Below are 19384 nucleotides of genomic sequence, written 5' to 3'. Positions count from 1 at the left end.
AGTTCTATACATAAAAAAAGGTTTATTTCCAAAGCACCATTCAAGCACAAGGTTACTCCACGTATTCTACAGCATAATGAAGAGAAAAATGAGGAAACTATAAATAAAAACAAGAAATACAAGAGAAAATTACAAAAAGAGGAAACATTAAATGAAAAATTTAAACTAAAGCCATTTCTAAAATAACATAAAAATTAATGCAATTTTGGAAAAAGCAACATTTTGTATATTCTTTAGAGATTTTAAGACATGCCTTGACAACTAATGTATAAAGTATATTTTTTCAAATATTCTATTCATGTGCTATTATGAGGAATATTTACTAAATGTAACTCTAATATTAAATATCCCCAATTAGAGATCGCTCAGAGTTAATATAGAAGTGAAATTCTTAGAATTTATGTCAAATTCTAAGAATATGACATAAAATTAAATTAAATCATACAAGAAGGTTGAGCATTTTATAGTTATTTATCACCATAGTTTCTCATAAAACTTACAGAAGTAATAAACCAATACACTGTGGCAACCTTACAGAAGTATATTTTATTTTTTTCTGTGTTTTTGTGTTTTAATTTTTTGCTGTTGTCTTGTATTAAAGTCTGTTCTGCATTGCATACTTCTCCTGCACCAACAATCAAAGGCCTTGTGTCTATCTGTGACCTGCTTCTCTCATTCTTTGTAATAAGCTGCCTGAGGCTGTCAGATGTGAACCGCAGAGGCAGGTGGTGTGCACACTGCCCTGACAAGTTTAAGCTTTCGGTTATTTCCCTGCATAAAGCAGTGCTTAGTGTGCTGACGTTCAACCGGTGAACAGATGGGGTACAGCATCATTTATAGACGGACGATAAAGGAACTTTCTCAAATCCACTTTCAAAGAGCGCCCATTGTTCTCTAAACTCATGTCACTGTTTTGACTTCTCTATCAGCCATGAGCAGAAGTGTTTGTTTTTACACTTTCCACTCACTAATCAGGGATTTTTTTTCCCCTGAACTCTGGTGCCACATCTGCTGAGTCAGGACACTGGTTTCCTCTCAGCTGTCTCCACCTGTGACCCCCCTCTCCACCCACCACAACCTCACCCTGACATTCATCAAACTCAGCCAGACAACCTGTGAACAAACTGTCAGGTTAATCGGAGTACATTGGGAGATGGACAAATCATGCATTGTCACCTGGCATTAGGCACAAGAGAGGACTTTTGTTGGTAAATTATGCTAACATCTGATAACAGTTGTGACACCTCTGACGAAGATGGAAGCACTTCAAAACATGTCAGGTATGTCTGAAGAGACATAGAGTAGCTGAGTGTCTAATAATAAAAATATCTTTAAGATTGTATCACGTTTAGACACAATGAGTTTTATTGAAAGCAAGCTGCCTCCTAGAGATCTGATGAAGTGCACTGAGGCTGACTTGCAGCATGATTTATATGAAAAGACAGATTTTGTTGTACACAGTAAAACTCAACGAGATGGATGCTTGGCCTCTGCTACCATCTGTGTTAGGCCGTAAAAATTGTGACATCACATCCTGTAAAAAAGACTCAGCAATATGAAGAAAAATCCCTGAGTGAAATCACATATGCCACTGACGGAGAACAGAACTGACAGAAAAATTGAAGGATTTGTTCACCCAGTAATTGAAGAAGAAGATGTAAAAGGAGATAGCTGCCTTTGTGAGCAGTAAAAACACAACGCACATGTAAGCAGTTCATTAAAATCAAAAACATTTTGCTGTGATTTCAGAAAAAATTCTTTGTCAAGTCAGAAATACAAAATAAGAAACTCTAATGCACCTGTCTTTTTTAAGTTGTTGCCTAAGATATTCTGAGCCTTAAAAGACAACTAAGCAGAATTTAAAACATTTCAATAATAACCACATCCCTGCTCCAAACGTTCAGGAAAAGTAAAAAGGTAGCCAAACGGAGTCTAACTGGGGCCAAATAATCAGAGTTGCTGAGTGATGCTGTCTCTTCCTCTGTGCAATAAAAATTGTGCTGAATCTGAGCACAGCTGACAGGTGAACACTTGTCTGGGTTTCGACTTTCTCTCATCACCTTTTCTGTGCCTCCTCCCCTACACCACTACAAATATCCTTTGCACAGTTTACACATATCCCATTGTAGAAAATTTTCTTCATTAAGAGGACAGACTTTTAATCTATCTTGTAAGTGTAAGATAGGAGGAAGCAAGGAAAGGAAGGACAGGAAAGAAAGAAGGGTAGTAGGACGTAAGGAACAAAGATAAAGGACAGTATGAAGCAAGGGAAGAAGAAAGGAAAAGTGAGAAAAAATATGACACAAGACATGATAAAAATGAAATGAGGGAAGTAAAGAAGGACATAAAGTGGACAAGAAGAGAAAGAACAAAAGATACAAGGAACAAAAGTCATAAGGAAAGGTCCAATGTAGGACACCATGAAGGAAGCATAGAGGTAAGGAAATAAGAATGGACACTACAAAGAAGGACGAGGAATAACAAAGGACACAGGGAAAAGAGGAAAGGGAAGGAAAGATACAATAAAAATAAAGGACAGAGTGAAGGAAAAAGAGAATGACATGGAAAAAAGGACAGAACACCTAGATAAATTTCTACATTACAACACTTGGAAAATCCTGAAATCAAACCCCATACTTTTCCAGAAGTATAGGAGCCATGAATAAAATACAAATCTACTGGGATGCATAAACAATTGAGCCTGGGCTAGCTGTCCCACACTTAACTTTAATAGGATGTCAGAGTCACACTTATGTCCAGTAAAAACAAATCATGTGAGATGAAACAACAAAAAACACTTCCTAAATCCTAAAACTTTAATGTTGTATAAAGCAAACGTTTAAGCTGGACCTTTCACCATTGTGGTTTCAGGCCTGTCAGCAACACAGTTAACCTGATGGGTGTGTTTTAATATTTATGGAAAGACTCTCCTGCTCCAATTGCTAATCTCAACTCTTCTAGGTTGTAGATAAATTAATAACTCTGCATCTGCTTCCTTAAAACAATGATCATCTTAAAAAGTAAAGCAAGCATAATAAACAAACTTAACCACGAAACATTTAGATGCTGAACTGATTGACTTTCATACCAAAAATGTTGACAAGAAAATTAAATTTCCTGATAAAAAAATATTTCCGTCTGCATTTTTATCTTTATTGCACAGGTGTACAGAACCACACGGGAAATGTGAAAAAGCAGATGAATAAAATGCAACAGTCCCGGCTGTCTGCAGTGAAGACAGGAAAGCATTTTTCTGCTGAAAACATGGAGCTTTGGGCTTGCAGCAGTAAATCAATTGGATATTTTGGACAGCAGCCAAACAAAAGGTACAGCTTCTAAAATGTCACCAGGCACAATATAAACAGAAAAAACATAATTAACCTAGCTTTATAATAAAGTTAAACTAGTTTTTAAACTTAATACCTTGTTTCATTATATTTATACTGAGCCAAATACAAAAGCTTTCCTGCTATTTGCAGGAAAAGATCCCTTCTGAGATGTGAAAAAAGGTTCATTTACCATCCTTTAAACGCCTTTTACAACATTTCTACATAACACAGTCATTAATATTTGCTTAGCTAAGCTAACTGTATGAAATGTAGGTGTTGAGTAAGCTAATCAATCTAATCAGCATGTTGTTTTGTTGCACCTGTGAGTCACAGCAGATCAACAAGATATATTCAGCCTCTTGATTTTCAGCTATGCACAGCAATGTTGTTCAGTTTTGCAGAAGAGGCGTTGTTAAATTCAGAAAACAGTGACAAAAAAGCTCAAGCATCAAAAAGTGGAATGATGTGAAAATACATGCTATACGTCTGGCTAAAACCCAAGTGAAAATTATTTCCAGTAGTGGATAATTTGCTATTTACTGGTTATTGACCACAGTATATCTTAGCCTAAATGTCTGATGTCACTATTGCAGGTAAGACACAGACTACTAATAACTGCTCCATAAAAGCTGATACAGACGAAAACACAAGAGAATACATGTCTCTAAATGAATGTTTTTATCTTCTGTCATTATTACCCTGTTCTACACCTCCATCATATTTAACATGACTTTTTCTTAACGATGAAGGGAAATAGTTAAACTCACCTTTGTCCCCACACAAGCTTGACCTTTCTTGTACTCCTTGTGGGATATCCTTTTGTCTAACTTGCTCCAAAGTGCCTTGGCCTTCCAAGAGGTGACCTTTGCCTTCAGGCTGCAGTAGAAAGTGTTGTGGTTCGCCGGGTCAAGGTCCAAACGTCTGCAGAGGACGTTAAAGGCCTGCAGAGTCCCTTTACAGGTGGAGGCCTGGATGAAGTTCTCAAACAGCTTCCCAACATTGTCGCTCTCCTCCTCCATCTTTCCCATCTTCCCCTCTGCAGCAGATGTCTTGGTGTGCTGAGGTTCCTGCTCAGCGTCGCTCAGCTCACTCAGCCAGATGTGGCTACACCCTCGGCTTGGCCCGCACCGTCATGCCCATTCTGAGGAGGCAAGACACATAGCAGTGATGTCATCCCATGGTAGAGTCCAACAGATGGCTTTAAGTAACTTGTGTTTTTCCATTTTCTAGTTTTAGCCAAAAGATCTATTTACACAACTTTAAATGGATAATAGATTGGAATTATGAAGCAGTTTGACTGCTTTTTGTTAGGAAAGCATTCCTTTACCCATTATCTAAGGCAGGAGGCATTCTGAGACGTGGTAGGCTTACACCCACATGAACAAGATAACATTTCAAGTACAGACAAGGTTGAAAAAATATATGCAGTTCCAGTAAGCAGCAAAGCAGAGCGACCCTGTGACTGAACTTCAGGCAGCTGCTGACAATATTTCTAACTTTTGCTTTACAGACACAACTACAGGATCATAATTTAACCTTACTAGTTCAAAAAATGTGACTGTTTCACAACCTCAAGACTCAAGGAATGTCCATATCATATCACTTTCCCCCCCTGGGTTTCCTAATGATAAATAATTTGACTTGACAACATCTTTTAACATGATATTCTTTTAATGGTGATACCAGTAGTCCTATAACTTTAATAAATCCAAATCCTATGTGTGTGTCTTGCAAAAAATGTGTCTATATCCGAAGCTTTGCATGTGATCCTAATCAGTAGCTCACTTAACTTTTCAAAGGTATTTTTCTACAATTTTCTTTGGACTTTTTTTGCATTTTACTCTCAATATCTGTCCATGGCAGCATTTTGTGCAGTGTGTCCAGAAGAAAAGTGGATTGCTTTGGGAGGATTCCACTGTTTTCCAGCTCTTTCTCACAAACAGAGACCGATACTGGCTTGAAAAAACATTGTTTATGTACCTAGGGCAGTCTGAATTTACATTGGATGACCGTATTTGGCTATGCTGGCTTTACTATGGACTGTTAATGGGATCAAATATCATAATCTAGAGCTCATGAGCTTTAAGGAAGTATTTTTTGTCTAAGCTTTGTTGAAAGGAATATCTACTATCTTTACAAAGTTTACTGCCAGTAAACACATTTAGATATCATTTTTGTCTTTCTTAAAAGATTCATGTTTCCCTTAATTATAAATATATACTGTATGTGATCAATACATCTTTAGCATTTATAATATTCTTTCTTAATGTACCACAAAGTATGGCTATTGTTTCATAATAAGGATATTTTATTTCTAGGTCTGGCTGGTTCCAGCCAGACCTAGCCTCTGTGCAACTACTTTTAATGGGAACTCATGCAAACAAAATCAGATAGATGATTATTTATACAGGCCTATACTACAGCGTGCATTGAAGCACGTGTGCTTACATGTGTGCCTGAATGTGAAAGTGTTGTTTCTAAAAACACGCACTCTCATCAGACTGAAGCTGAACTGACACAATTAAAGCCCGGTTCCTCCAATCAACCATCAAGCACTTAAAAATCTGTGCCAGAAACTGGTGCCAGAGGTTGACATCAAAGCAAAATGTTGAAAGTTTCAGCACCAGGCCCGAGTGTGCCGACGTGGGCGGAGACCACAGCTTCCGTGAGCTTTGGGGGGAAGCCTGGCTTTGAAATTTTAATGTCCTGCAGAGTGGGACGGGTGTGGTTAGACAAGAAGTCGTAGGGGCTGTGCAGGGTCTAAACACCCACCCCACCCACTGTATTCCACTGATACTGTCACACCACAATCCCAGGCGGCGATGTGGCGCAAAGTCATTTAGATAGTAAAAAACAGAGGTGACCATTCAGTAATGACTCACATATTTTTAATTATGTCCTCATGCCACAAGGGGTTGAACCTCGCTAAAGCAGCAACAAAATTTCTCTCCAGACTAAAGTTGGCATTTTAATTTGCACAGAATCCTGTTTGACCACATGTCTGCATCCTGTTTTTGACCCTCTTGCTTTACAGAAATACTTAAAGTGAGGCAGGAGATCCATGCAACCCACAGAAATGCTCTATATGCATTTTGGACGGCTGTAATATCCTGTCAGCATATCCTATGGAGGCCCTGACGACAATCATCCAGGCTTTAGTGGGATGGCATTCCTTTGCCACGTGGCTGCAGAAGCTCTGCAGTCGTCCATCATCATCCTTTTAGAACAAACTCTTGGTCCTCTCATTGGCTCCATAGGCACCCGGTTATAGGATGCATCCATGGTTCCTTGAAAATGTTCAGGTTTATCATCAAAGAAGATATGACATAGATTCACACGTCATAATGCATAACTGGAGGTATAATCTTTGACAATGATCAAAAAGCTCTTGCCTTTCTGGAGCATTTGCACTTTATGTAGACTTCATGTTTTATCTCCTTTTCACAGTAAGGGACTTTGTTTTTCTTTTCTTACTTTTTTTTCTCCTTTTGTTGCTTTTATTTTTGCTTGAGCTTTCTAAGAAAAGTTTTTTTTGTGATCTAATTTTATTTCACATTTGGCCAAGGTAGAATGTGAAAATCTTAAGCGAAATGTTTAATACACCTATGTTGTCACGTTTCAAAAATAAACAAATAAACCGGTAAAGCGCCACAACAATTAAAAGCATCTGTTGTGTGATTCTGGCGCCACTAATGAAACAAACGCTTAAATAAGTTGATGCTCAGCACCGAAACTACCCTGCCTCTGACACATGGACTTCACCAACTCGGTCTGACAGAATGGAAAAGTGACTTGTGGGCAGACAAAAAGAGGAACCCTCAGAGTGGCTGTAAAAATACAACCGAGTGAAACGGAAAGATTACCCTCAGCCGAGGCAGATAATGGTTGAGAGGATCACAGAGTTTATTACTATGTTGGTTTACATTTCCTTTCTGTCCAGAAAATGATGTGATTAAGTGAAACCAGCTGTGGCTAAGAGAGAAAAGTAATGGGGAGTCATTCAGTTCCTAACACAGGGATGAATTCATTCATGCCATTTATCAAACAAACTACTGCTCACCACTAACACCCTATGATTTTAATCATGAATGCACCTTTACTGCGTTTGGGCACACTCCCTAATATAATGAGCGTTTTTACATTTTTCAGAACAGAATCAAGAGAGAGGCATGCAGTAACAAGGTATCTGTTCGTAGTTTGATAAAGAAGGAATGGTATGAATGTAAAATATGTAACTGCGACAGTACATGTTAAGAGAAAACTAAACAGGGGCGGTTTCATATTCACTATTTGTTTTTACTGGAAAACAGTTGCATTTTATATTTACTAACTCTAAATTCTTCAACAAGACGTCTACCACTGACTGTAATAACAAGCATCTTGCCCATTCGTCCCGATAAAGACACACAAAAAAATACAGCACCCAGCAAAATTGTAAATGTAGAGAGGAGAGGAAGGCAAAGTTTAAGTTTTATCAATATCTGGCTGCACAAGCAAAATTGGATTGGGCAGATCCTTTTACTGTTTGCTTTTTTACTGGGTTCATTGACCATAGTTAAGAGTAATCTTTTTATTTCTAGATTTAACAGATTCAAGCATCATTAAAATGGCTCATCAGGGATGTGATCCTGACAAATCCTCTGTCGAGATGGACTTCAGGTTTTCTGCTTGAAACCTAAAGTTGAATCACTATCAGACAACAGAGTTACTAATCTGAAATATTTTCAGCCACAAAAAACAAACTCTGAAAAGAAAGGGCAATTTTAAAGGCCCCTGGGGCAAAGAAAGACAAACTTATAACACCACATCAAATAAAATGCCTGAATTTCTAAGAGATACATCATTCACTTCAAATAACCACAGTAAACCCTCGGTGTTGGTCATCAGGGCCCTTCATCTGGCATCTTATTCATTTTATGCAGCAGTACAGAGAGTCTAAATGGATGTGTCCTTGATTTAAAGAACATAAGGTGTGTTAGAGCAGGAGCTAAAACAAACAGGATACGGTACTGAGCTAATTTGGTTCATAGTGGGGGAACACTGACAGGCTGTCTTGACCTCAAACTTCAGATAACTAAAATAGTAACAGCCCAAAATGACAATTTTCCATTGATAAGCTCACACTGATGATTTGCAGGACAAATCTTGAAAAATTTGCCTTTTATACAAGAAAACCCCGATCGGTGATTCACAAGGTTATAATTAATTATCATGATGTCCTAGACTGTTTTACAACTGAAACTTTGTCTTCTATATTTTGCAACATCGAGTCATCAGACGGTTGATGCAATTCTGCAAAATATTAGACACACTTTTAAGTGCGGGAGAGTTAAGCATTTGTTTCCACAGAGTACACTGCTGCAGACAGAATCAAAAAACTGCACAGCAAGAAACGGAAAACACTGCTGGGAAATTCACATATACAGTAGAGCAAGCAGCCAGCAACAGTAATTAGAGATTGAACTGAAGAAAACCAGGAAGGAACCCTCCGCAGGCCTGATAAGCAAGCAGAAACATTTTGTTCATGTACTGTTCAGCCTGTAGGGCTGAACCCTCCACCAGGCCTCCAGAGCTCCTCTTTATTATCTCAGTTCACTAAAATCTGGCTGCGTGTCCAGGCAGCTGTGCCAAAGCAAAAGAAGACTGTGTCCTGATAACAGTAGTTCACCAAAAGATAAAAGTAAATGTCACTCAACTTCAGAAGGACTTCAAAGGTAAAAAAAAAAAAACAGACACAAAATGTTCATTTTAACTAAAACAGGAGCAAGAATGTGGAGTTTTCTGTCTGCAGGCTCACCTGACCTACAAGGTGTGTTCGGCACATGGTTCTTTGAACAATAACTCACTGAGATTAGTTATACCTGACTGCCTTTTATCCACATCACAGAAAGGCCCAAAGGATGTTTAATAGTATTATTTCTCAGCAGGAAAATCTGCCCAGCCACGCTCAGAATAGACAAGTTTCATGTTGCAGGAAAAAAAAAAATCGCATGACTGGAAAATAAAACAAGCACAAGCAACTCTTTGTTTCACAGACAAATATTCAACATCCACCTGCTCTGAAGTCACTAAAACAGCTTGACTGAGACTTTTCTTTTCAACAGGACCAAATATTCAAAATAATTTTACTACAACATAGAGCCGAGCGTGAAACCGGAGCTGCTCTGGTAGGAAAATTAAATCATGGTGATGCAACACTGGAGGGTTGTGAGCTCCCTCATATTTGGACACTTCATTCCCAGGCTTTTCCTGAAAAGACTTTCTGGCTTCCTGTAAAGATCAAAGTTCAAAAGAAGGCTTCCTCTGTTAAGTTTCACCTCTGAGATTTTAAACCCATATTTGACAAAGTTCACAGGTGTCCTTTCTTCTGACAGAAGGAACTTATTAACAGTTTCCTGGGATAATTTTACTACAGTAATGCTGATGATTTATTCTTACCACTCTGTTTAGATGCTGAGCAATCCAATAGGGCAGCATGGATCTTCATAGAAAAGCAGCTATGCTGCAAAGTGTAACATAATTTTTTTATCTTACTTGATAAATAAAAATAAAAAAGTCAAAAAATCTACTTGTCTTCAAGTCAGTATTTGTACTATTGTCATCATGAAGGTTTTATGTTTTTGAATATGAAAAAAAAGTTACAGGCTCCTTCTAAGAGAAAACATAGGCTGAGAAGAACAACCTACTGATACATATTTATGTTTGATTATTTAATTAACCAAAATTGTACTTGGGTTGAAAATATCTACAGATAAACTTTGGGTTTTCACCAAAATTACCCCTTTTATCTTGCTATATGGGCTGACTTAAAGGATCGTAATAAAGTGTGAATCTGAAAAAGTCACAGTGTTGTCAGTTTGCTGAAGAAGCATAAAAGTTTGTTTTTCTGCATAACTTTGGGAAGGTTAATAAAACCAATTCAGAAAACATTTAAAATATTTTTTTTCCAATTTTCACAGCAGTGGATTTTAAACAACTTCACTCCAAGATAAGGCAGCTCAGGTAAATTGCTAAAATCCCAAATGCTATATTTCACATTTAACATGCCTGAGTTAAAGCGGGTAATGTTAAAGTTCCTGGCTATAGATTTAAAAACAGACTGAACAAGTATAACTTGTTTGCAAGGATTGCCTTGAGGGAGCCTCTTCTTTTTTGAAAAGAACTTAGCAGCACAGCCGGGGATTGTAAAGTTGAATTGTCTAAAACGCATCGCACTACATATGGCTGAAAAACAAACAGAGCTTGTAAATTCAGTAAACTCAAATTATAGAGCACGGTAGAGGATTTGCAATTATTTGGGCTTCTTTTTCAGTTTCAGGATAGTTTTCAATCACAGTGTTAAATTTAAAGTGTTTCATAGAGGCTCAGCCCAAACTGGACCATTAAACAATTAAGAAAATGATTCCCAAACGCAACAGCAAATTAAAGAGAAAATGATCTAACATGAAACTGCAATGACCAAGTCGAAGTCCAGATCTAAACTCATTTGAGGTGCTGCAGGTAAAACCATGCCCACTACCTTTACTGGCCTGTGGCAATGTTCTCACAAAAAGTTGGCAAGAAACAAAACACTGCTTAGAACGTCAAAAAGTTGAAATCAGTTTCTGTGGCAACATGATGATCTTTAACACAACAGCAAAAATAAATTAAAATTACTTTTACAAAATCCTGTTTAAGTCAATCTATCTCATAAACTAAATCCAAAAGTTCTGAGACTGAAGTTCTGTTGATGTTTTCATAAAAAGTCTTTTTTTCCCCCCTACAACTTATGAGGCTAAAAAGATGAAAATATTTTACATTATAGTGGCTGGTACAAGCCACTAATTTTGCACACATTTCTCCTAGTTATTTATATAACCTGATTCACAAAGCCTTCAGGGCTGCATGACTTTGTAGCTGTTTTTAATTGCTGCGAACATTACAGTAAATCTGGCAGAGTGTCACTCTCTGAGGAACAACAAACCCCACCTATCTGTGTCAGTTCCTATCTCTTTTGTGTAGCCGCCTGGTCGCATGTGACTGTTTTCTATGCTATGGAACAAGGAAGGAAATGTGCTGCAGAGAGGAAGAAGTACGTTTACAACACCTCCCTGGTAATAATGAGCTTGGGCTTCCACACATAGTTACTCTGTTCAGCACATTCAAATAGTTTTTGCTCTCAGCATGACTTTCTAAAACATGTCTTATGACTTTCATATTCATTAATCTGATATCTTGGTGGTTCATTCATAGAGATAATCCTTTGTTATCTGGTTTTATTAATTTGATCGCTTGTTTGATAAACATTAGGAAGGGAAAAGCGTTTTCAAATTTGGCACGGGTGTTCATGTTTGCAACACAACGGTTTCGGGGTTTAATTCTGTCATTGTGTTTGTAATATACTGTATTGACTAATATTATTACAGTAAGCGAGAATAAAAAGCTGTAGCAGCCGCTGCAGTTCTGGCCTCCTACAGGTGAGTCAACTCTCAGGTGTTGCTAAAACAAACAGCAGATTTACAGCAGGAAGAGCATGAGTGCATCTGTCATCTTTGATCAAAGAATCAAAGAGTTGAGGGAATTAGCACCATTTTCGGATTCTTCATAAGGATCATCACAGGCCGGGCCTCCATTTGGCTGCATGCTTGGAGCTTTCTGTACTGTTTGTTTCTCACCACACTGTTTTTAAGCTAAACTGCAGTATAGCTGGTAATTATACACTAAAAATGAAAGGCTTGCCGTGTAAATTTGCACTTGTAACTCACTGGAGGAGTACTGAAACCTGCAGTTTAGAGTGTCTGCAGACCCACTGGGTTTAAAAAAGTGGATGCTGATACACAAAAGTCACCTGAATTTATGTCTGTGTTGTGTAACAATAAAGTTTAGAATAAAGGAATAAGAGTTAATTATGTTGACTGAGCTTGTTCACTACAAAAAACCTGAAGCAAATGAAGGTAAGTAAATGGCATTCACAAGTATCACAGTAAAGACCATGACTGCAAATGCATGCCACACTTTTCAGAAACCTATTCTTCAAAAGGAAATATTCACGTTCTTCAGATGGAACTAGGCTTTTTGATGTACGCATAACATACCCAAAAATAACAATGTATTCATCAGAAGAAAATTAAAATGCTGAATTCAGAAAACTTGTGAGGGTGTGGACACAAGACGATAGATTTATTAGCAAGTTAGCCACGCTGTCTGACACCAATAAGACCAACCTGTGTAATGAAATATGATTAAAGGTGCCGTAAAGTATTAGTTTGAAGGTGTGCACAGAGATGGGATATCTTTTCAGTAGGAAGGGAGTAATGTGGCTGAAGGTCGATGTGAAGACAGTACAAAGTTTATTGGTGCCTGGACCACAGTGGACTGTAAATAAACGCTGCTTAGATTAGAACAGTCACAAAGGTTAATTCCTATAGTGTGATGGCGGAGTGGGATGGGGGGAAACTTTATCTTCACCACAGGAAATTATTGCTCAGAACATGAGGAAGGAAAGCAGCTGGTGTTTGGGTGACTTTTCAGACCCATACCAGAAAAATGTGCTGTGGGATCATGCATCATTTTGTAATGTTCTGAGTCACAGCCTGACTGTGTGTGCATAAAGTATGTTGAAACACAGAGTACAGAAGAAAAAAAAAACAGAGCTGTTCTAAAAACAGGTTTCTGTTCTGTTCTTCTTTGATCAGGAGTTTGATCAGGAGGCTGCTGTTCATTTAAGAGCCAGCTGTGTGTATTTGATCAACACATGTGTGTTAACCTTCGTCACTGGGAAACATTAACAGAAAGCTCCTGTGGCTCAGGGATCTCTGATAGCCTGTAGACACTACACACCACACCTTCTCTTTATTATTCAGCTGATGTCGCTTTTTAACCCAGAGGTCCATTTTGGAAACTGCTGAGCCAGTGGAAAAGGCAAAAAAAAAAAAACTTGAACAAACTTAAACAAAAATAAAGACAACAGCCAACTATACCCGTTTATACTCTCCTTTGAGAAAGCTGCCGTTCCAGTTGTGATTGGAGCTGATTTGAGATATAACAAGCAGCTACGCATGTGCTTGCAACTGATTTATGACACAAACCATGAGCATGACAGTAACAAAAAACAAAAAAGGAACTTGCGCAAGAGGAGATAACCTTTGTGTTATCAGAAAGTGGAGACAAGACCAGCTGCCTGTCTCCTCTCAAAAAGAAGAGTTTAATCAGGACTTTATAATAGCTGAATCCTGACTGCTAAAGGGAAGTCTCCAGAAAGGATTAAACTTCAAAGATATCACTGTGAGATGATCAAATCCCCATATTCTGTCAGCCTTCAAACTTCTGCAATATTCTCCAAGGCCAGATTTAGACTGACTTTAATGTGAGCTGCTTAATTAGAGCATTTTTTTTTTTCAGTCACTGGGTCATGAGTTGCATTACAGTCAAGTCTAATCGTGTCAAACAGGCAGCCTGAAACACACGCTTTCAGAAACCGGTGAAGAACCCAGTCAGGTGCCTCAGAGGTCCCATCGGCCACTGTGAGGAGGACAGACAAACACAGCAAATAGCAAAGTGTAAAAATCAGAAAGCGCTTACCTTATATCTAAACCTGAGCTCTCCCGCCTTCCAGAGTCGTCGCTGAAATTAGGAGCTGTGAGAAAAACGACTTTCTCAGTCTGTCTGACAGATTCTCTGAGCTGCTGTCTGAGGGCGGCGCTCAAAACTGGGACACATCCCAGAACTGCTACTGTAGCTACTAAAGCTGCTGAGGTGACTGGGGCTAAACCCCTTTTTTTTGGGTGCTTTTTACTATCTACTAAAAACCATCTTTTCAGCCTTTTTAATGGACTCATCCGTGTGCGTGTAAAATATATGACATTTTTAGCCCCAAACAAAGCCGTAAGAAAGAACTTCACTCTATTGCAAAGTTTATTTTTTTCCCCCTGAGACTGCCAGGCGCCACACGTCCCTGGCCCAGTCCTGACAAAAACACTGCGGCCCACGTTTCACCGTGTGTCAGCACAAACTGTAATCTGGCTGCACATTGACAAAACCCCCCTGAATAAACTCTGTAAAGACGCGTGAAATCCTTAGCCCGGACGTATCCAGGTGAGAGTAAATATACTGCCATCTTGTGGCCATTTTATTTTACAATTTTTTATCGTCAAATGTTGGTCTTTACATAGAAATTAAAGGTCCACTATTATGCTTCCTTGAAGAAGCTATAGGAAAGGTCAGTAGGCTATACAAAACATGTTAATTACATTTAATACACAAAATCATTCTCAGATATTCAGATTTTGCCCGATTAGTTCTGTTTTGAGTTAATTAAGGAATGCACTGTTTTAGGTCTACGTCACCATTATGCAAATGAGCTGGCTGTGCCTTTCTAACTTAGTGTACATTAAGTTAGAATGTACAACCTTGTGGTACAACCTTATATATTTGACCCTGAAGCAGGTCCAGAAGCACAATAATTCAGCACAAGAATATTTTTTTCCGCAAATGCAAACTTTTTTTTTTTTTAATATTCGCGAGGTTGGAGGAGGAGCAATTCTCTCAATATAAAAAGTTAAAAAAATACAATTAAAAACTCAGACAGTATCGGTAATGTGCGAGTGTCTGACATGTTTTCAAAAACACACTGAAGACAATCACTTCCAGTTTATTACAATTAGTAAATGTGAAGATGTGTGTGTGCGTAGGGGTGTGTGTGTGGGTGTGTGTGTGTGTGTGTGTGTGTGTGTGTGTGTGTGTGGAGGGGGCAGAGGGGGCGGGTTGCCCCTGTTTCTATAAGCAGGAGATCCCCATATGGTAATACAGAAACAAGCAAAAAGTTGTTTGTTTTTTTTTAATAAATATTAAATTATTGATTTTGAATGAGTTTGAGATCTGCTATTATGGTCTGTGATTTCTTTGGCCTTAAAAATACTTAAATTTGCATATTAGCCTAGACTGGTGCAGAACTGGATTAATAGACTAAATTTCTGTAGATCACAAAACACTAATCAGAAAGACAAAGAGAGACTGCCTAAAAATGTCACACTCATTTTGAGAAGCATAAAGTGTTGCAAACTGCTTTGCACGTACAGCCTTCCTCTCATTGCGACATCAATCTTCGACACTTCTCGGATTATGTTCGGTTGTCTCTATTGCTGTTTGTTGATTTTTTTTTTTTTTTTTAAACTAAACTAGTGTTACGCAAGTGTTCTACTGTTCAATGCAGTGTAGGCTACTGGGTGGGTAGTGGCGAGATCCGGGCTTTAATGACCTACTTCAAAACACAATTCTGTAATAATAATAACGGATTTTTACTTGTGATGCGATTTGTCTGACGGAAAACAGCTGTGACGAGGCTGTTTGTGTCTTGGAGCAGCAGCCACACCCTCCTTTTCCTCCTCCTCCTCCTCCTCCTCTTTTTCCTCGGTGTGCAGCAGCAGCAGGAGGACCAGAAGCAGCATGATGCGATACATCCTTACTCTTTTGGTGCTGCCAGCAGTCTGCAATGGCATCCTGCCTGAGATCGTAGAGTCAGGAATCAATCACATCGTGGAGGTACCGTCGGAGCTGGACCGCATATTTGTGCAGCAACTGCAGGAGGATCGGCTGCAAAAGCCTGAGGATGCGTTTACCCAGGTAGGCAGCTGGCTGCATCTCTCAGTCAGCATATTGTCTGCATGACATGGCCTTATTTTTGTGCTGCTCTAAGTGTGCTGTCACTTAGTTGGTAAAACTGTTAAAGCAACTCGAAATGAAAATATAAGAATAAAAAAAAACTTGAGTCATCTATAGCTTGTGAAACTGTTGTAACATTTTTTTTTCAAAAGATCTTCTGTATCTTTCTCCATCTAGACAAACAGCAGTGTCAGCCCTCATCACAGTGACCTTCCTCAGAGGCATCCCAACGAAACTGATAAGGTGACTAATGGGGAATCTGTGCACTCCTCAGCAGAACAGGTAGCTCAGCTTTGAAACGGTAAACAAAACTCAGACACTGTTTACCTTCTAAATAAAACTTGTCAACTTTGCCCAGGGGACAAACAACATTACTGCCGCAGCTTTCCCAGTCAGTGACCTGGATAACAGTATCGATCATGTGAGCCTTTTCTCATTCATTCTCAGAGTCAAAAACTGTTATTGGATTTCCCAGCAGTATAAATGTAGCATGATGTTTGGCACACACTGACTCATCATTCTGTCTGCAGTGTCATAAACCAACTGAGTACGAGGCATTTCTTATGTTTTTTTTAGCCATACAAGGATGTCAGTCCACTGTATTAAAATGTGAACTGTTTCATTGAGTCATTGCTATAGTGAGCGAGAAAACCCCCTACTGCGATCTGAATGTTTTTAACAACTCTTGTGATTCTGAATTAATTTAATCAAATTCTCAGCAGAATCACAAGTCACTTAAATGTTATATTCAGATTCTATATTCAAACTTGGCTGAGTTATCTTATGAGGTGTAGACATGCTTGCAAGAATATTTTAGATTTTCTTTTTTTTTTTTTTTTTTGCTGAGTCATGGTTTGGAAAATGTAATCAGTGCTAGATTAATGTTTGCAGCTTAACATCTCAAATCTTCAGCCTCTTGAATACGATGACAAATATCTTGGAGCTGCAAAAGGTCAAACATTCATCTCTTGTTCATTTTTTTCTGCAGGGATGTATGACTAACGACGACTGTGGAAAAGGAAAGTATTGCCTCTCTGACACTCATAGGTCCAAGTGTAAGCCATGTAAAGACACTGATGTGGTAAGTGGTAGAATGTTGCCTTTATTTTTGGTCCGACTTCTATAAAGTTTTATTTTACGCAGGAAAGCTTTTTGCCATCATCCTTCGTCTTGCCCTTGTCATATTAAGACTGGAAACATTTAGTAGTAATGTAATTCTAACTCAGTGGGGTTATCGTTTTCATCATAATCTTTCAGGATGCTGGGAGTTTCTCATACACTGCAATGCAGCTAAGTCCACAAGTGTAATTGGAGTGAGTCGCTTCTGTCTTGTTAGCTTCACATGAAAGGACAGGCTGAGTCAAGGTTGAACAAGAGCTCATCACTTTTATCTGCTTGGAAGAAATGTTTCAATTACTTTTTATCTGAGCATTTTGGTCCTGACTTGGAGATCTGGTCTCATCATTTTAGGTGTAGCAGAATAAAAGACAATGGGAAGAAAGCAGGCTGGCAGTCGGCCAACCACAGGTGCAGCGTGAAAGGAGAATAAACACATTGGGGACATGATCTGTATCCTGTTCAGATTGCTGCAGTGTGCAGCTCCGTGTAGCTATAACCAGAATATTGATGAGCCTGTTCTATATGAGCCATTATAAGAGCGTGGGACGAAAAACTCCCTTCAGCCCCCTTCACTTTCAAACTGTACTGCAGATTTCATTCATTATTAATTAAACAAAGTCAGCAGTCGTCACGGTTCAAGAGTCATAGAAAATAACGCTGCTGTGAGGTTCAGCTCTGGTAAACTTTATGCACATGTCCTTATCTCTTTTCTGTCACTTTTTAGGACAGCAGAGTTCAATATTTATTATTTAATCTTTAATATATGCGTCAAAAATCTCAAGAAGAAAAGCAAATGTTCTCTCTCAGTCTTGTACTAAAGATGACGAGTGCTGCGGCGACCAGATGTGTGTGTGGGGTCAGTGCAGCAAAAATGCTACCAAAGGAGAAGCTGGCAGCACTTGTCAAGTCCAGAATGACTGTCAGCCAGATCTCTGCTGTGCAATTCATAAAGGTACAACACAGCACACCATGCAGAAATCAGTTACTGTGTATGATCTCAGTGAAAAAGAAAAAACTTCCTGTTTTGCAGCCTTGCTATTCCCTGTTTGTTCGGTCAAGCCGATTGAACGTGAACGCTGTTTTGATGTCTCCAACAACCTGATGGAGCTGCTGTCCTGGGACACGAAGGATAAGAAACCCAGGAAACACTGTCCGTGTGCCGGAGAGCTTCAGTGCCAGCACCTCGGGTGAGTGCAGCACGATTTTTCTTACAGTCTGTGACCGTGATGGTATTACACTAATATTTATTCCGAGTTGCTCCTTTCTTACTGTTTGACAGGCGTGGCTCCATGTGCCTGAAAGCAGAGGACACAAGTGAAGAGGACTTGACAGACTCTCTGTACTCAGAAATTGACTACATTCTCTAGACAAAGCTTGACTGAATTTACACTCTCTCAAGCAGCATGAAGCTTTTTCCCACTGTCTTTTTGCCAGCTTAATCCAAAGTTGTAAAGTTACAAAGCTAATATAATGGATGCTAATAGTTTCAATCACTGATTGTTTTTATGTTTTTGTTTCTTTGAGTATTAAATGACATAAAGCTTTTATACTGAATGTTGCTTAAACTATCCATGTAATTTATGTCAGGATTCAACATTTAGTCACAGCTGGGATTACAGTTATTTCTCTGAAATTATGATACAATGAGGTTGTTTCCCTCACTCCTTAGCTAAATGGCCCTAATACATTAAATATACTAATTTTTTTTTATTGGAAGGTGTTCATCTTATTTGGCTTTTTATTAATCATAGGATTTTTGTAAATTTTTTTGAAAGAATTATAGGAACAGTTTGATGACCATTAAAGATTTTTCAGGCATTGCTGAATGTCGGAAAAATGGATATGGATAATTTCTAAATAGATAAAAAGTTTACTCTTTTTTTTTTTTTTAACTGATACTCCTTTTAAACTGCTTGAATACATTTCAAGAGATGCTCTTATCATTTATTTTCATAAATTTGTTGAATGAAAATAACATGAATAATTCTGAGTTTAATTGTACTAAAAGATAGTCTTGTTAGTTTTATACACCAATGCTACATTTTAATTTTTTTGACTCACGCCAGGCAATGCAGCGAACATCCTAAACAATCGGGTATCCAGACAAATCGGTGCATGTTTCTTAAAGAAACCGATGGCTTTGTAATTGGTTTCATGTTTGACCATGTAGAGTTTTAGTTTTTAATAAAGCTTCTTTTCTAATTCCTGGTCCATCACATCTAAAGTTATGCATTTAAAAGTAATTTGTTTATTTTCTCTCACAAGTCAACTGGACGACGTTATGGCTCTGCTTCCTT

General features: G+C 38.4%; 2 protein-coding genes across 11 annotated transcripts in view; one reads left to right on the top strand and one right to left on the bottom strand.

Moving 5' to 3' along the window:
- Window positions 1-14038, bottom strand: part of mical2a (microtubule associated monooxygenase, calponin and LIM domain containing 2a) — a 33324-nt gene extending 19286 nt beyond the window's left edge. For 7 of the 9 annotated variants that reach the window (XR_004338948.1, XM_032560594.1, XM_032560593.1 and 4 more), the window contains exon 1: window positions 4097-4357. Coding sequence is in view for 8 of the 9 variants with exons in the window: in XM_032560594.1 (XP_032416485.1) it covers window positions 4097-4357 (261 nt within the window). In the remaining variant the exon portion in view is untranslated. Of the gene's footprint in view, window positions 1-4096; window positions 4471-13889 lie in introns of those variants that run through there. The other 2 variants (XM_032560597.1, XM_032560589.1) reach the window with 2 other exon arrangements.
- A 1376-nt stretch (window positions 14039-15414) lies between these two features.
- dkk3a (dickkopf WNT signaling pathway inhibitor 3a) lies at window positions 15415-19293 on the top strand. Of its 2 annotated transcripts, none has more exons than XM_032560224.1 (7): window positions 15415-15929; window positions 16146-16211; window positions 16327-16389; window positions 16957-17049; window positions 17895-18039; window positions 18118-18274; window positions 18367-19293. In XM_032560224.1, exons 1-7 carry the CDS (start codon window positions 15753-15755, stop codon window positions 18452-18454), a joined length of 789 nt encoding a protein of 262 aa, XP_032416115.1. In that variant the 5' UTR covers window positions 15415-15752; the 3' UTR covers window positions 18455-19293. The 2 variants fall into 2 exon arrangements, with proteins under 2 accessions (XP_032416115.1, XP_032416114.1); XM_032560223.1 differs by having other exon boundaries at window positions 15416-15929; window positions 16146-16250.
- Window positions 19294-19384: the final 91 nt, after the last annotated feature.

The sequence above is a fragment of the Xiphophorus hellerii genome, chromosome 4 (assembly GCF_003331165.1).
Source record: "Xiphophorus hellerii strain 12219 chromosome 4, Xiphophorus_hellerii-4.1, whole genome shotgun sequence".
NCBI lineage: Eukaryota > Metazoa > Chordata > Actinopteri > Cyprinodontiformes > Poeciliidae > Xiphophorus > Xiphophorus hellerii.
The sequence above is the reverse complement of the archived record's forward strand: the minus strand, read 5'-3'. Positions and strand labels throughout refer to the sequence as shown.

Bases quoted from the DNA above. Each gene is read 5' to 3' on its own strand.
- dkk3a (XM_032560223.1), top strand. From the start codon at position 15,753: ATGATGCGATACATCCTTACTCTTTTGGTGCTGCCAGCAGTCTGCAAT. The intron at 18,040-18,117 runs GTACAACACAGC...CCTGTTTTGCAG, and splicing joins CTGCTGTGCAATTCATAAAG to CCTTGCTATTCCCTGTTTGT. The intron at 18,275-18,366 runs GTGAGTGCAGCA...ACTGTTTGACAG, and splicing joins CTTCAGTGCCAGCACCTCGG to GCGTGGCTCCATGTGCCTGA.